General features: G+C 38.9%; 1 protein-coding gene across 1 annotated transcript in view; it reads left to right on the forward strand.

The window, feature by feature from the left end:
* The window catches only part of cntn4 (contactin 4), a 142,375-nt gene that overhangs the window by 60,905 nt on the left and 65,178 nt on the right, over positions 1-16,292 (forward strand). The window contains exon 4 of the mRNA XM_069677545.1: positions 5,526-5,621. Within this exon, the coding sequence (XP_069533646.1) occupies positions 5,526-5,621 (96 nt within the window). The remainder of the gene's footprint in view (positions 1-5,525; positions 5,622-16,292) is intronic.

A 16,292-nucleotide genomic window follows, 5' to 3' on the forward strand; every position in this document is an offset into this window, starting at 1 on the left:
GACAGCAAATTTGTCATCCAATCTATGAACGGTGTCCAGCTGCTTAATTATAATGGTGTAGGGACAGCGCGTTGTTTTTTTCTGTGAGGAGCCGGCACAAACAAAAGCATAAATCAAAAGAGTGGACGTCATGAGCCCTTTAATCCGGCACTTTGGTCCTACTTTGACAGTGTGAGACACAAGAGACACAAGAAGGGAGCACATATGAGTTGGGTTACTAAGCTTAAGCGTTTACATATTTATTAATCAGATGGGAGTATTTGAATGACAAATGAGAAACTCTGACTGCATAGCATAGACTTTGTAGAACTGAAGGTTTATCATAGAACACAGAGGAATCTAACATAATACTGTTTATATTAGTAGAACTGAAAATCTGCCTTTTAGTTAGAATAATTTTTTGAATGATTGCATCAATAAGCGCACCATTATGCAAAATAAAACGGACTTTTCTATGAAACAGTATAAATTTACATCACACATGACAAGAATTGAACTATATTTGAGATCTTTGAGAATTTTGTCAAGTTGATGCGTTTTGTCACCTGCTAAGAAACCTGTTATCGTGTTATTCAGAGTCTACTGCTTCAGCAAACTGCTTTCTCAGTGCTTTGTCGTCTCACACCTGCGCTCCCTCTACAAATACATTTCCTCATGAAACCCACTGCAGCACAGTGCCTCAGGTTCCTTTGCATCTGGTGGGCAAGTGAAGCAAAAATACAACCAGTTACAATCCCATCCTGGGGGCTCACACCGGTGTGCTGCCACCCGACCAGAGACACTGGCAGTGTGAACCTGTGCTGCACATTGTTCCACTGTCTCAGCGGTGGACTCATACAAGTGTGTTTTGACAACTTTCCTTTAAAAGTGAAGCAAACTAATCCGTAGTGTCCTCTGCATGTGTACACAGAGAAGGCATCTGGGCTGTTCAAGATGCTCTCAGCTCTTGTACCTGACTGAGCTGAGGCACAAACACCCCAGAGGCACCGAAAGGAAACTCCTGCTGCAGTTGTTTCTGCTATTAACTAACATCGCAATAAATCTAGTGATACCAAGTAGACATGGAGTTATTTGGAATATTATAACTATCTGATTTGTATAAGCAGAGACAGAATTGGTGGTTTTCCTTAAAATGCAGACCTTGCTTTCAGAGTGACAATTATACATTTCTTTACATAGCCCAAGTGATATTTGGCAATATTGTGTATTGACAATTGAAGAGATGATCAATGATCATCTTGCGCTAATATTAACATTAGTTACAATTCAATGTCAGAACCCATCGACTATCGTCTGACAACAATAAAGCCTCTAGGAGCGACACAACTTTTCGGGGCTTTTGGTGTAGCCAGCCTTCCTTTTTAGTGTGCTGCATTGTTTACAATCAGACAAGCAACGTGAGAAGCCAGATTGGAGTTGGAGTTGAGATACAACATGTAAGAACAGATTGTTAGCTGCACTTGCATGCAGATGTCTGTTTATAGAGTTTAATAAAAAGCTAACTTGTTGTCAGATGACCGCTGATGACAGCAAAGATAGCATTGCAACAGAAAGCTTTTGTTCTCTACACGGACTGTTTTTCCAGCATCCAATCAAAGTATGCATGCTGATTTGTGATTGGTCAGTACTACTCGAAACCAGAGGGCATTAAAATCTGGTTCTCCATTAAAATGCAGAATCTGGAAATAGAGTTTACTTACAATCAGAACCAAACTGATTAAGTTATAATCTCTTGAACGGGCTGTAGAGAAGAGACTCTATAGAGAGGTTTTGTTGGTGCGGCATACTTACCCGCTGAGCTGCCTTAAACATCACGAGATATGAGGGAATTTTAAAAACGCATTTACAAACCAGCTGGCCATCTCTTTTCCTCTGATCTGACACCCTCTTCCTCCTTTCTCCGTATACACGCCCATCAAGACTTTGCTCTGTGCTCCATACGAGTACTTAATGTTATGGATGTGATATAGATTGTGTTATTAAAGATAGGATAATAACATATGATGGAACAAAATGCTGTGACATTGTTGCTTTAAGTAGAACTTGACTGTTTGAATAGAGACTCTGCCATTACGTGTTGTGACAATATTACCCCCACCCACTCTTATGTCCTCTGCCCCCTGGCGATCGCATCAAATATCTGTAATCTTAAGTAACAACAATTGTAGTATATGAAAGTGGAAGCCATCGCCCAACCCGAGCTTTTTACATCCAGATTTTACATCCAAGATGTACTAACTTCAAATTGACCCTAAAGTGCCAAATCTGGCATTAATCTTTAGGAAAATACCAGGTCGTGCTTCCTTAATAGGGCTGAAGAGTCTCAAATAGCTATTAGTCAAACTATTCTCGTGGGTTAAGAGGAGATTTATGTTTAAAGAAATAATTAAAGGCTGCTTAATTGACTTGTCCTGCAGCCAATATGACATATATTAAGTGACCTTATAGTCCTCTTCATAAATCAGTGAGCTAAATAATTTTACATTCAGATCACTTGGAGCTGAACTAATCAGTAATCTCATTTAAAAGTGGATTGGTTGCAGTTTTGCAATGAGCAGGCCTGCAAAGAGGGCACTGGTGTCTGCACTGCTGCTCGCAGTAACTTGAGAATATGCAGCACATAATAGAACAAGGTTAATTAAGGTTAAGTAATCTAAATTAAAGAATATATATTGATGTATTTAAGACCATATGTCACATGTCTCCATATATAGTTATATTTTCTTTAAAGCACTGATATAAAAGTCAAAGCTAACCTAACCTAAATGTACAAAATAAAAGCATAAAAAAGACAAAAATGAAGTAAAGAGAAATTAAATGCAAAAAAAATCAAATTTCAAATGTTGCTTAGTAAGTGGAACAAGACAAGCAGGAAGAATTGATTTCCCCCTCCCACTCGAGCTATCAGTGCAGACATGAAGCCTTCCTGTAATGTATGAATTACATTTACTGAGCTCTACCAGGATTTACTTCATTAGTGCAGTCAATCCTAGGAAGTGTACATGGCCTACTATTGTTTCCACCACTTGTCAAATGAAAATGAGTTCAGCTCTTTTGTTTCTTTTGTTTTTTTAAAGCATAGCAGCTTTGAAATGTTCAGTGTGGTGGGCGTGATGAATGAAAGGTAACCTGATTACCACCAGAGCTATTAAAATCCCTCATGTGTGACCCGCAGCAGCAACCCTCTCTGCTTAGCAGCAGGGCTGCAGATTGTTGTTTGGCTCATATAAGTGGGTGTGTGTCACTATTGATTTCAACTGTTTTTTTTTTTTCCATAATGCATTTAGCTCATGCAGGACTTCCATTTATTATTTGGAATATACAATCACTAGAGCATGGTGGACTATTAGTCGTCATTCTTTTCATTTTCTCACTCCCTCAACTGTGTCTCCTACGCTATGCAATTATTTGGCAGGTATAACTGTACGTCTTCTGTTACATGCCACATGCCATTTAAAATGCCATCCTGAATATGACTCCCAAAACCAGGAAAAAAACATTAAAGGCAAGGCACCTTAATTAATATGGCACATGTCAAACCTAAGAGTTACACAATGTGCTTTTTGCTGCAAGCATTAGCAAACAAATAACACAAAAAACAGGGGCGAAGCATGACTTGGATCGTAAACTGATTTAGACAAAGCAGGTGCCGTGGTGCACTCGGTGGCAACCTATACATGCAGTTTTCAATTTTTGCTTCAAAAATAAAAACAAAGAAAAAAAACAAAAACATTTAAGCCAAAAAATAAGGTTTTTATGCTTGACTGAGATAAAAAAAAACCTGGAGTATTAATAAAACCCATATTAGCAAAGTGCAAGAGAAACAAACTAAGGAGACGGTTGCTGCTCCTGTCTTTGGGATAGTGTCCCATCCCACAGTCCTGTGCCACCACTGTTCATCATCATCTTTTTCAAAAACCCAGCTCTTTTCGCTTGTCTTTGTCTGATGTTGAGCCACCATTTATCTTTTCTACAATTACCTTATTTCTAAGGTCCTTTTACTGCATTTTATTCTGATGTTGGAGTTATTAATGTCAGTTTGCTGTATATTACATTTGTTTGATTGTATAACATTTGTCTTAGTTGTTTTTACTGTGTATTGAGGTCATTTCTAAGCCATCCTCCTCGACTCTAAAGCCATTCAATCAACATCTATTTCTAATTGTCCTATGTCAAAAAAAGACTTGACTTGTATACTAGTCCACTGAAGACAAAAAAATCCTTTATTTAGGGTTATTGCTGTCTCAGCAGGCACACTTGAGCCTCCATAACGCTTATAATCTTGAGACACAGACGTCTACCCAAAGGTTCTGTAGTGATGCTCAAAAAGGGTTTTTAGTATCACAGAGAGAGAAAAAATAGGCAGAAAACAAATAGTCAGATCATCTTAATGATTAAAGAACACACAAAATTTTATTTATATAAAATGTGAATAGATACAATTTACTTACTATTAGTTGTATTAATTATTTTTGTTTGAATTTTTTTAATGTTTGAATTAGTATTATTAGCACTTGTATTAATATTATGGTTTAATTTCTCTTTCAAGAATTTACATCACACACACCATCCCTTCATGTGTTTTTTTTAAATAAATGCTTAAAACAACAAGCCTCGCATAGTGTATATGACTTTAAAAGATGACGCAACAGTGGTAATAGTTCCTTCTGTTACTCAGCCACCAACAAATGTAGTCAAAGTCCCAGTGTGGAAGAGTCCCTAGAGATCTGAGACTATATATTTACATTCATATATATCTGTACATTAGTACTTTTCAAGTGCATATATATTAACAGAAAATAAAACTATTAATATTTTAATCTCTTTCAACAATCTATCTATGTTCTTCCAAAACATTCTAACTTTTAAAACTAGTAAACAGTAACCCTTGTTTATTCCCCAATGGGAAACTTTAATTCACTTCTGTCTGTTCCTTGTGACACCTTCACAGTGAGTCTTGGAAACGCTCGATACACACAGAGGGGGATGATTTGGCCTGAGGAAAGCCAAAGGCTGTTTATCACCAAAAAATGTTCACTGTTGAAGATGTTCCTGGCTCGAGTATAAGTACAGAGAGGGAAATGGTGTTACTGTGTTTGTATATAATTTGTTTATGAGGGTGGTGCAGCAGTTCAGTGGTTTGCACTGCTCTCTCTCACACAGTGTGGGTTTGAACTTGGCCCTTGGAGTTTACAAGAACTGTATTTGTCAGGGTTAAGCCTTAGTTTCTTCCCACAGTCCAAAGAAATAAAGGCCAAGAACTGTCTGGTACTGTGGGAGTGTGTGGTGTGTTTATCTGTGTAAGCTTTATAATAAACCGCCAACCTGTTGTGAGCATTTTCCCACCTGGAGCCTGCTGCACGCTGCTTTAGGCTCCAGAGGCTGTGACCCCCAATAAGGGGGAGACGCAGGAAAAACAGTGTAGTGAGAAAAACAATCATTTGTTCATGAGAGCACTATCATGTGTTTTAGGATAAAATGTATCAGCCTCTGACTTTGACTAATGCCCTTTTCTTTTTTTTCAGACTTGGAAAACTTCAAGACTCACAAAAGAAGCTCTGTATCAGTCCGTGAAGGTCAAGGAGTGGTTCTGCTGTGCGGCCCTCCTCCGCATTCTGGAGGTAAAACTCAGCATTCCTATTTTCAGTACATGATTTCAAAATAAAAGGGAATAAGATCCTAATGTTGGAAATGTTTTTAGATTGATTTGTTTGAGCTGTTGCTGGTTTGGCAGCTGTGTGTGTTCCAGCTGTTCCAATGGCACCTTTGACTCGGTGATCAACACCTTATGGAGCTTGCATTGCTTAGATGTCACCAAGTGGTTGGGACATATAAAGTGCTACGGGCCTGCTATCAGGAGCTTACAGCTGAGCCTGCTTTGATTAGAGCCTTTTTTCTGCCTCATTTCAATGTCAGCTAAACTATTATGTTGCCCTATTATTCATCAGGTATCGTACTAAAGCTAAAGGCACAAAATGGTAAAAATCTATGCTAATTTGCTCCCTTGCCTTGAGTTAGATTAGAAAATTAGTAATCTCATGTGTACGAAATACTAAACAGTAACCATATATAACATATACTGCACGTGGGCACAATATATAGTTCTGACAGACTGTTGAAAGAGAGACTTTGATACAGAAACATATATACATTTGCATTTAGCAACAGATAATGAAACAATCAACACAAGGATAAAGAATACATTTTTAATCAATTTGGTTTTGGAAATATGCCTACAAGAACCTCTTAAACTTACTAATTAACAGATTATTTTTTATTGGTAAAGTGTAATAATGGCATATTGTGGTGTTGGTGTTTTTTGAGGCTACACACTCGACATTGAAGAACATGTGGCATTAATTGGGAGTGGAATGTGGGATGAATGAAGCTGGCTTTATAAGATTAAACTCAGTTTTCTCCACTGTTTTCCTTTTTTTGTCTAATTGCAGCAGATGTGTCATTTTGTAGCTTCTTCACTTTTCTTACTGGAACTGCTGAATGCAACAGCTGCTTGGATTACGTTCACTTACAGATATCACTGAATCATGCTCAGGTCTGCTGTAGTTATGATGCTGCTTGCCTGGAATTGATTGTAATTGTTCTGAGCTTGTATCCTTTTGGGTGTGTTTCCCTGGTGAAGGTTTGGCAGCTTGTTGGCAATCTGAAATTTGAGATTTATTTGCAAAAAGTTCAGCCCACACATCTGTAGTTGATTGTTCTCTGAGCTCTGACACAGTTGCTTTGCTTGCTTTTTCATATCTGCCAATTTGTCCTGAAGTAATCCAATTAAGGTTTGGTTTTTAAGACCAATGGGGAAATAATTCCAACATGTCAGGCATCATCAGGCACATGAAAAGCCCCCTCAAGACACTTGTCTCCCCACTAATATACAGAGCCAATACAAGCTGTCAGTTAGAAGTCCATTTTCGTGAGTTACATCTCCCAGGTGTAATTGACTTCACCATGTCTTTCGGCTGGATAACGTAACCAGTCACTTGGTTCCTATAATGGTCTGTCTTTCATTAAGCAGATGCAGCAAACACAGAGTGAGTTGATGCATCTTCAGTTTATAATGGCTGGTCTGACATGTAATGGTGTGCTTTGTTTAGGCTTATTTGCCTTCCTGTATCAGACCCAGCCCTTTAATGAGAAACCTACAGGAAGAGCAACCTTGACATTCACCAAAATAAAACCTTTACCCGTCAGTACATACTGTTACAAACTAAACACACAGCTATATGATCAGTTCCAGTTATATGTATACATTCACTCTCCAGACAGGATGAAATAAGGCACAACAGACACCAGATAAAGATTAAACAGGCTCCCCTACTTATCCTGGCCAGGGTGTTGGCACTAAACAGAGATACACATGCACACAGACATAAACACAAATAATTGTCAGCCAAGCTGCTGGTGGGAGCACCAGAGTATTCATATTGGCAACATCTGAAACTATCAAGCTGCAGGCACCAATCTGCAAGACCTCGCCATTACTGGTTTTCTTAGTTGACCAGACATGTTTTGGTCTTGCTCTTGCTTGCAAATTTTGGTACTTTTTTGACAGGTTTTTTTAGTATTAAAATTGGTTCTGCACTAATTAACAAAACAGACTACTAAGTCTGCTGTGGGACTAATTTGCTAACAGGGCTGAGGCTGATGGCGACCCCACAGATAAAATGAAGCCTTTATGCACAGGGTAATAACACAAAGCGTCGTGCAACACCTCAAACCCTTGCAAGCACCTCAGTGAAACACACCAAGACATATCCAAGGAGTCCAAAACCCTACCCCAGGGTATTGTAGATAGCAAGACAACCACGTAAGCAAATGTGAATGCCAAGACTTACTGTTTTAAGCTTCAGTTATTTGGGTCATTTTAGTTTTATTTTTACCGTGAAATTAAAAAATCACAGTTTCAAGTTTTATGTTTGGTATTGATTATCTTTCTGTTATACTTGGTATTGGTATCAGAGTCAAAGTGCTGGTATCGTGAAAACACTGCTGCCGGTTATCTGGCAGCTTAGATGAGTTTCTTCAGTATCACGCTGAAACCACAGTGATTACTTTCAAATTCCGCTTCACATTTCAGGGGACCAGAAAGTTCTGTCATTAACCCTCAAATTGAAGTCTCATATTTAAATGTAGATTAAATTGGCTTGGAGAAGAAATGAGTTGCATGTAATATATTAAATAACTCTTTGACTTCCTGAACTGGATTATAATTGTTGATGCCTCACTCAGTAAAAGCAATCAAGTGGTTGTGAATGGTAGGCTACTACATGTAACAAGATATTGTCAGTGATTAGTCAATCTACCTCAGTACTACCTTAATTTCAGTTTATTGTATTGTAATTTAACTCTTTGCCCTGTCCCTGGTGGAATTTATAATAAGCTGATACGTGGCTCCATCACACAAGGAAACAATATAGGAGGAGGACAAGCATATAGTTTTGCTATCTGCTCTCTACTGTCTGTCTGATTTCAATGCATTTTGGGCTTTTAGAAAGCAGCAAGAGTGCATTATGGCAACGGTTCCCAAACCATTTATGCAACGCACCCCCTTCAAAATCCCAACCTAGTTGATGTACCCCCAACATAGCCTATTTATAGGTGCATTAAAAGTTTAATTCTGTACAAATAATCAAGATATTCAAAATATTCAACAGATCACAACAATGCGCTCTTACATTCGAAACTCAAACTACACTGCAACAAACTTACGCACAAATCCTCACTCTTAAAGAGCAAAGAAGATGAGTGAGGAGGAGGAGAAACGCACAGGCAGATAGGCCCATCATGAGAGACGATGGGGGAAATGCTCTGATATTTTCAGCCGCATTTAAGACAAATTGAATCAAGTTTAAATTACAATTACCAAACATACGTAACGGTTATTGAAATCAGTAGTCTAATTTGAATCAAACTGCAATAGAGTTAAACACGACCCACCAAGTAAAGAAAAATTGAAACATGCATAGGCTCAGAAACTGATCCCATGGACAAAAAGCGGATCCATGAGAGGATTTTCAAGTGAAAAATCCCACTTGGTGTAATTAATACACCATTACACCGCAATTACATTTTTCCTCAAGCGCACACCCTAGAGGTAGCATGAACACCCCAAGGGGTGCATGCACCACACTTTGGGAATCCCTGCATTAAGGTAAAAAGGAGAGTGGGACAATAATTGTTTTTCTTGATTTCTGGTTCTCATAAACATTGGAAGCCACCATCCTAACTTAAATTAAATTTGATTAATCACACTGCCCTACTGGCAGTATTCTTGATAAAATCATATTATCTTTCTTCATTGTTGACGAAAAACTATTTCAAAGGGGAATTGATGCCTGAATCCATCACTCACAGCCATGCACTGTAGTTTATTTTGACCCCTTCCTGCTGTAAATGATCACTTTGCTGACGTTTTAAATGGATGCTGTTCAATTTGATATATTTGCTAATATATTGATATATCTACTATATTAAATGATATATATCCCGCTGAGCCATTGATTTCATCTGAATACAGTAAGATTAGTTAATTATTTTATGAGATAAATCTCTTTAAGACTTTTCTGCATTTCATTTGGAGATAAATTCGATTTTACCAGTTAATGTAGATGATGTGCTACAGAAATAAATGAAAGACAAATAAAATTATTACAATTACATTTCTAACACTGACTATCATTTTTTGCAAAATGGTCAGCTATGACTTCATGACTGATGATTCAGTATGTTCTTGAAAATGGGATGTTTTTTCATTCTGTACCAGAGGCAAGAATTCAGGAGCTCAGTTGTTTTATTTCATCGAAAATCTATTTAGCCTGTCAGAAGTGATGCACTGATGCATGTTTTCACATAAACTCACTGTAACAAGATGCCTTACAATGAAAAGGCCAGCTACATTATCATGATTAGAGAGAATGTGCCCAGAATGTGAGGAAATACAAAAAGCTGTCAGTTTCTCCATCCACCTAAATGGGGATGAAAAGTGATGATAATGGAAAACTATTTATATTCATGAAATGTATTTTTCTTGATTCTGAAGGCTATTTGATCTGTGGAGGAGACTTACAATTTTCAATTGATGAAAATAAATGTGAAAGTTTGTGTTGTTAAGTTTGTTTGTGTCGGTGACACCGGCCTGATGTGGATGACGGCCATTACAAGGTTCCAATCCAAAGGCAATTCCCTGCTTCTGAATAGAGGGAATATTGGACAGTTTCATGTTGCATCAGGTTGCTTTGAGGAGGTATAAGCAAAGCAACCCTGCCCCAAAACCCTGAATACGAAACTATGTATGAGAAAATACAGCATGAAAAAAACATGATGATACATATTCAGTGTTTAAAGTGCCCCATTGCATGCTTAGATTTGGAGAAAACGTTTCATATATTCATTCGTCTGCAAAAATATTTCATGACGGTCCTCTGACATAGAGGAGCTATATCTCCTCGCAGCATCAGTAGTCTGACAACCAATAACAAGACAATAATTACTGTCAGACCACCTCAGCCACCTTCCCTCACTCACAAGGACCTCATTGCATTTTAATCAAATTCTGCATGTGGGAGGCACATTCGAGGAAAACCTCTGCACATCTCTATTCAGCACCATATGTTTGCACATCTTCCCGTAGTGGTGGGACCCTCAGTGTTTGCCCAAGGCTCTGGTGGGTTTCCACCTGCCAGGGGGGGCTCTCAGAGGACGCATTATGCATGGCAGACAGCTGTCCTGCCCACTGTATGCAGGATGGGCTCGTCCATGCAGAAAGAGGCGTTTGGACTTCAAAGAGAGTGTGGGAAACGGGTATGGATGGTGATAGAAAGGGAAATTTCAAGGGAATATGGTAGTACAGGAGTGTTAGTGTGCTGCTCACATCTGCTGCTCCACATCATATAGTGTGCACAAGTGTTTGTTAAGTAAACGTGCTTGTGTGTATCTTTAGGTAGGTCAAAGCTGCTATATCTATGCGTTAACTACTATTCGGGTGATGTGTAGAACCTCTTATATTAATAGTAACATTTAATGAACTCACTGTTGGGCAGCTACAACAGATTGTTGCTGACACATGAAAATTAAAAAAAGATAAATACTGATGTAGAATACATATCATTAATGCAACTTAATTTTCGGGGGGGGGGGGGGGGGGGGGGGGGTTCTGTACAGGAGGTAAATGAGTGCTCCACATTTTTTAATAATTCATTGCTTCTCGATAGTGTTTCTCAACTGCATGTAGCCATCACTTTTTTCATGCAGTACCGCTAAATTATGTAACACATATCCCACTGCTGTTAAATTAGCATTATCAATAACAAAGCAAAAATAATCAAAAATAACATTAAAACATCAAATGAAATGAGATACAGAAAAAGATTTTGGCACATTTCTTTCTTTTCAGACAGTGTTTCTACTCACATTTCTGTCAGCAGCTGTATAGGTAAAACATTTCTCTGTCTGAAGAATGATGGATTAAGTTCATATTATTTAAGGTTTTCATATTGTATGTTACAGCCAGGATTACACAAATGTCCACTAGTCTATCCCTCAAAAATCTCCCATGTGTTAAGCTTAGTATGGTTACTTTTAGGGATGCACGATATTATCGGCACATTATCTGTATCTGCAGATATTGTTTTGAATATGACATATCGGCAATGGCAGATATGTCATTTTTGTGCCAATATTTTCTGCTGATAAAACAACGCTTTCATTATGCCTAAATGCTCGATGATTCCCTATAAAACAAAAGAAAATGTTACATACAAATAAATATGGCATGTACTTAACCTAAGTTTAAGTACTTTTCTTATATTGCCCAATGAATGTGTACAAGCGCTGTATTATGTTATTTCTGCATCTGCCAGTGGGCCACGACAAATAAAATAGGCATGATATCAATTCCACTACAGGGGAGACTTGATGTTCTCTGCAATTAAGTGGAAAAAAACGTGTGCCTGATATATTGGTATTGAAATCAGTTGAAGGGTTAGAAAATATCGGCATATCGAATATCGGCAAAAAATCCAATCCAAATCGTGCATCCCTAGTTACTTTGGAGGCCATAGCATTTGAGTCACACTTAAAAAGACAACTTTGAAGCATTTAAGAGCTGGAGAGTCCAAAACACTATCATACCTTCTTAGCTGTGATGAAGTATCTACTTTTAGTTTTACTCATCTGTATGAAACAATGACTTTATATATAGATGGACAAGGTGTCTCTATCTGCTCTCATTGTGCGAAATTAATGCCAAAGTAGCCACTGTGATAGGCGCTGCTATCTTGCGATGGTGACGTCATTTGGAGCCAGAGTTGCACAATAGAGATCGGCGGGTGGAGGCGCCGTAGCCACTTCCACTAACCAGAAAACACACTTAAATTACCGGAAAAAAACAGCAAGGATCACACATGCCGGCGGATTTAACAGCAGAAGAGCTTCTTGTGTTGGTCTGAAGTGGACATTTACAGATATGGGAACTTCAATGACTGTAGTGATTGTTTCAGTTACGTTTCCTCTCGCCGTCCCTCCTCTACTCTGCTAATCCAGAACAGAACAGCTGCCGGAGCCTGATTTGTCAACAGAGCTGTCAATCATCCTTTTTACAGCATCAAAGAACTAATTAAAAATAAACTTGTCAGAAAAATGAACACTTGGACATAAATCAGCACGATAAGAACTAACTATAATGACAGAAACCATGTTTGAGAAAGATTATTATTATTTGACGTGTACTCAGATTGATTAGATGTCCCATCTGTTCACATGGGGGAGGTGGGCTTTATGACCTATACTGCAGACAGTCGGCAGCGGGCGCTCAAAATGTTTTGGCTTCACTTTTAGGGAGCTGTCATGTCGTCCATCTTTTTATACAGTCTTTGGTATGAAATGCTGCAAAAGATGCAAAGCTTGTGGACATGAGACAGAAGTAGCTGATACAAAGACATCTGAGCGGGAACTTTGTGAATAAACTGATTCCACAGCTTCTGAGTCCAAATTAAGTCCTGCTTAATTTGAAGGTTGTTGTTACTGACAAGCTTAACCATGTTCAAGCCTGGCTAGTTAGTTAGTAATTAGCTTGCCAGTTACGGGAGTTTACAGAGCAGCCCTGCCAGTAGTCCATATCAGCAGCATTCCAGCACTAAATTTTTTGTGAACATGGCTGTGGAGCAACCAGGACTTTTTTAAGCTCTTTCCTATGAGTCATCTGGATTTTGAGGGTTCTGAATTATCTTGTTAACATGTATTTTTATGGTATTGTACTGGATTATTATAATAATAATTATAAAAAGCCATATTTAACTGAATGTTCCAATCAACATGAGAGACCTAAATACAGAGGAGTTAGAATGGATGAAAAAGGGTTATTGGCAAAGTTTCAAGTGGGTTAGCTGGCAGGCGAAGGCAGATAGAGGGAAGCTTATGGCTGGTGAAGCATAGATGAGCAGGAATGAAGGCAGTATGGGAGATTGGCTGTTGGAGCTAGCTTGGAAGCTAGTAAACGAGCTGATTGGACAACTGAGCAACAGGCTAGAAAAAGATCAGTCAGGCAGGTGTAGTGATCTTGTGGCACATTGAGTCAATCTTAGTGACTAAACAGAAGACACACGAGAGAATAAGCCTGAATAAGTCAAGGGGCCTGAGTCTTGATCTACCACAACGACTGAAACATTGATCTCGCGATGGATGAGTGAAGAGCCCTTGTAGTAATACTGTGAGATGATGAGTCTATTGATAGTAGATGTGCAGGGATCTGGAAGCTTGGAGAGTGACAGCAACACCATGCCCAACTCACAGACACACAGAGACAGACAAAGGAGACCGAGGGAAGAGAAAACACAGGAAACACGAGTAAGAACTGGTGGCATGGCTGTGGCAGTGACTCAGAAGTGGTGCAAATCTCCATATGGGTGCTGCTGGTGCCTTAAATTGGGCTTCAGTATACCAAGTTCATGAAGAAAAACCCAGATGTTGTTTTCACTTTGTAAGATTACGCTTTCTGATATTATGAATTCAATTTCCAAACAAATGCTAGAGACGTTGGTATCTACTCTCTTTTTATTTTTTGACATTCAACTCAAAATGATTAAAAGGGAACAGGGCAACATTATTGTGTGTTGTCCGTGGCTGACAACTGTGTTTAAATAATAAAGGACACTTGAATATCCAGTGAATTTTGATTTTCCATACCAAATATCCACTATCCTTTTGCTTTTGGAGTCACTGAGAGATGAAGCTAACATCATGGATTAAACAAACCTTTCCTTACACTATGACGAAGGACATGTTTACTCCAGTGCTGTTGATGATACTGTATATGACTCATATTAAGTACTTTCTCTGTTTTTCATCAGGGATTATTCAGCTCTTAATCTGATTAGCAGACGACACATTTCACAATCTCCATGAGTAATCGCCTTTCACAATCCCATATTCAGTCATGTTTCCCCTCTTCATGTGTCTGGGGCTCTTCAGCTCTCTGAAATAATATCACATGTTACTGTCACTGCATCCGTGCTGAACTCACTGAGTCTTTTCTCCAAAGCCTAACAGTTTTGACATAATATGGCTGGGCTACCTTACAGTGAAGTGAAACTGCAGTGACAAGGAGCCAACAACATGACTGCAGCATGAAATGGGATAGAGTGAATTTCCAGGCGTTGACACTGTGAGTTGATTGGAGTTTCTAATCACGTATGAAAAGGTCATGGACGAGTCTGAGTGTAGCTGGCACATGTTTCCCAGAAGACGTGTCTGAGTGACATGCCTTCCAAATCTCCCTTTAAGCCCCTTAAAGTTTACAGTACATAGCTGTTGTTATTGTTGCATTTGAAGTGTGTGTAGTCTGCGTGAGGCGTGAGAGTCTGAAAGAGAAGGAGCAAACTGTACATGTGTACAGTATGTGTAAAGAACTCAATTCAGACCTTCCTGTTCCCTTTCTTTATTGTTTACAGTGTGTAAGCACCTACATCCTCTCTGCTGGCCTGCAGTCATACGTCATGTCCTCGGGCTCCCTGCTGCTGCTACATAAACACAAATCTCTCGCTGCCCCTGGAGAATTCATCCCAGAAGAAATGCGCTGTCACCTGCTGTGCAAGGGGAAAATAACAATTGTCGAAAACATGACAGCTCCGACCAAAGCACCCAGCTTGCTTCGCAGAACGCTGGACTGCAGTTTTAAGTTGAATCAGTAGCACCTCACTGCTGGATAGCCTTTACAGCAATATTATTGCATCTGCTGTTGCAAAGTGTTATGCTCATTTAGTGGCATTCTTTACCACTTTTACTCTGTGCAGCTTTGAACGTAACATCATATTGTGAATGCTTGGTTGTTGTTCTTTCATGCAATAACAAAGGGAATGGTGATTTCAATTTTATAATTTTCAGTATACTTGTTTTCCAAATGCAAAACTCTCTGACTCGAGTTGGTGTTGGTGCATTGTATTGTGGGTAATGTAGTTGCTCGGCCTTCACTCTGAAAAGAGAAGATCTCTGTTTTTGCTGCGTTACTTTGATGTTTTTTTTTCTCCATTTTTCTTCCCGATAAAAAAAAAACATTCTTTGTTTGACCTGCAGCGGAACAGCGCCACGGTTTCACTGAAGCTGACTGTCTCATGTGTGCAGGACCATTGAGGATTCATGTTGTCCTATACCTCCCAATGCGCTCAGCTCTACCTGTTGAAAGACTGATGCAAGCCGCAGCCAGTGCTCAAGCTGCATCAGAGAGCATGTTGCAATCTTAGAGCTCTTCTTAAGGGAACAGAAGTTATTGTCATAGCCTTCCCCAGTGGTACATGCGTGTGTTGTGTTCCTTGAGATATAGAGCTATATTAAAGTAAGTAACAGTAGGTGGAGGATATTGACAGTTTAAGTACCAGTAATGATTGTTTTTAAAGCTCCAAGGTTCTCGAATTTTAATAATTATGACACCTGAATGTATAAAAATAAATTGTACATTTATTTTTTGTAATTCCAACCATCTAAAACTATTATTTTATTTATTCTTATTTCATTCATTCACATAATCACAAAAGATTGCGACCTTTAGGATATGACTCAGCCCTTACAATACATTTGGATTAAATTGATTTGTTCAGGGTTTATAATGTATCATCCAGAGGCAGGCATAAATGGGAGTGTGAGTGCAGACCTTGACTCTTTCTTCCCCAGTCAGTACGTTGAACCTGAAACGGCTCTTGGCGAGTGGGTCACAGCCTGCAGAACATTGTGCGAGTGGAAATTATATGTTTAACCTTAACATGTGCTCAGATTTTTCCTAAGAAAGT

The sequence above is a fragment of the Semicossyphus pulcher genome, unplaced genomic scaffold, assembly GCF_022749685.1.
Source record: "Semicossyphus pulcher isolate SPU_LCO1_2020_fin unplaced genomic scaffold, fSemPul1.0.p SCAF_3, whole genome shotgun sequence".
NCBI lineage: Eukaryota > Metazoa > Chordata > Actinopteri > Labriformes > Labridae > Semicossyphus > Semicossyphus pulcher.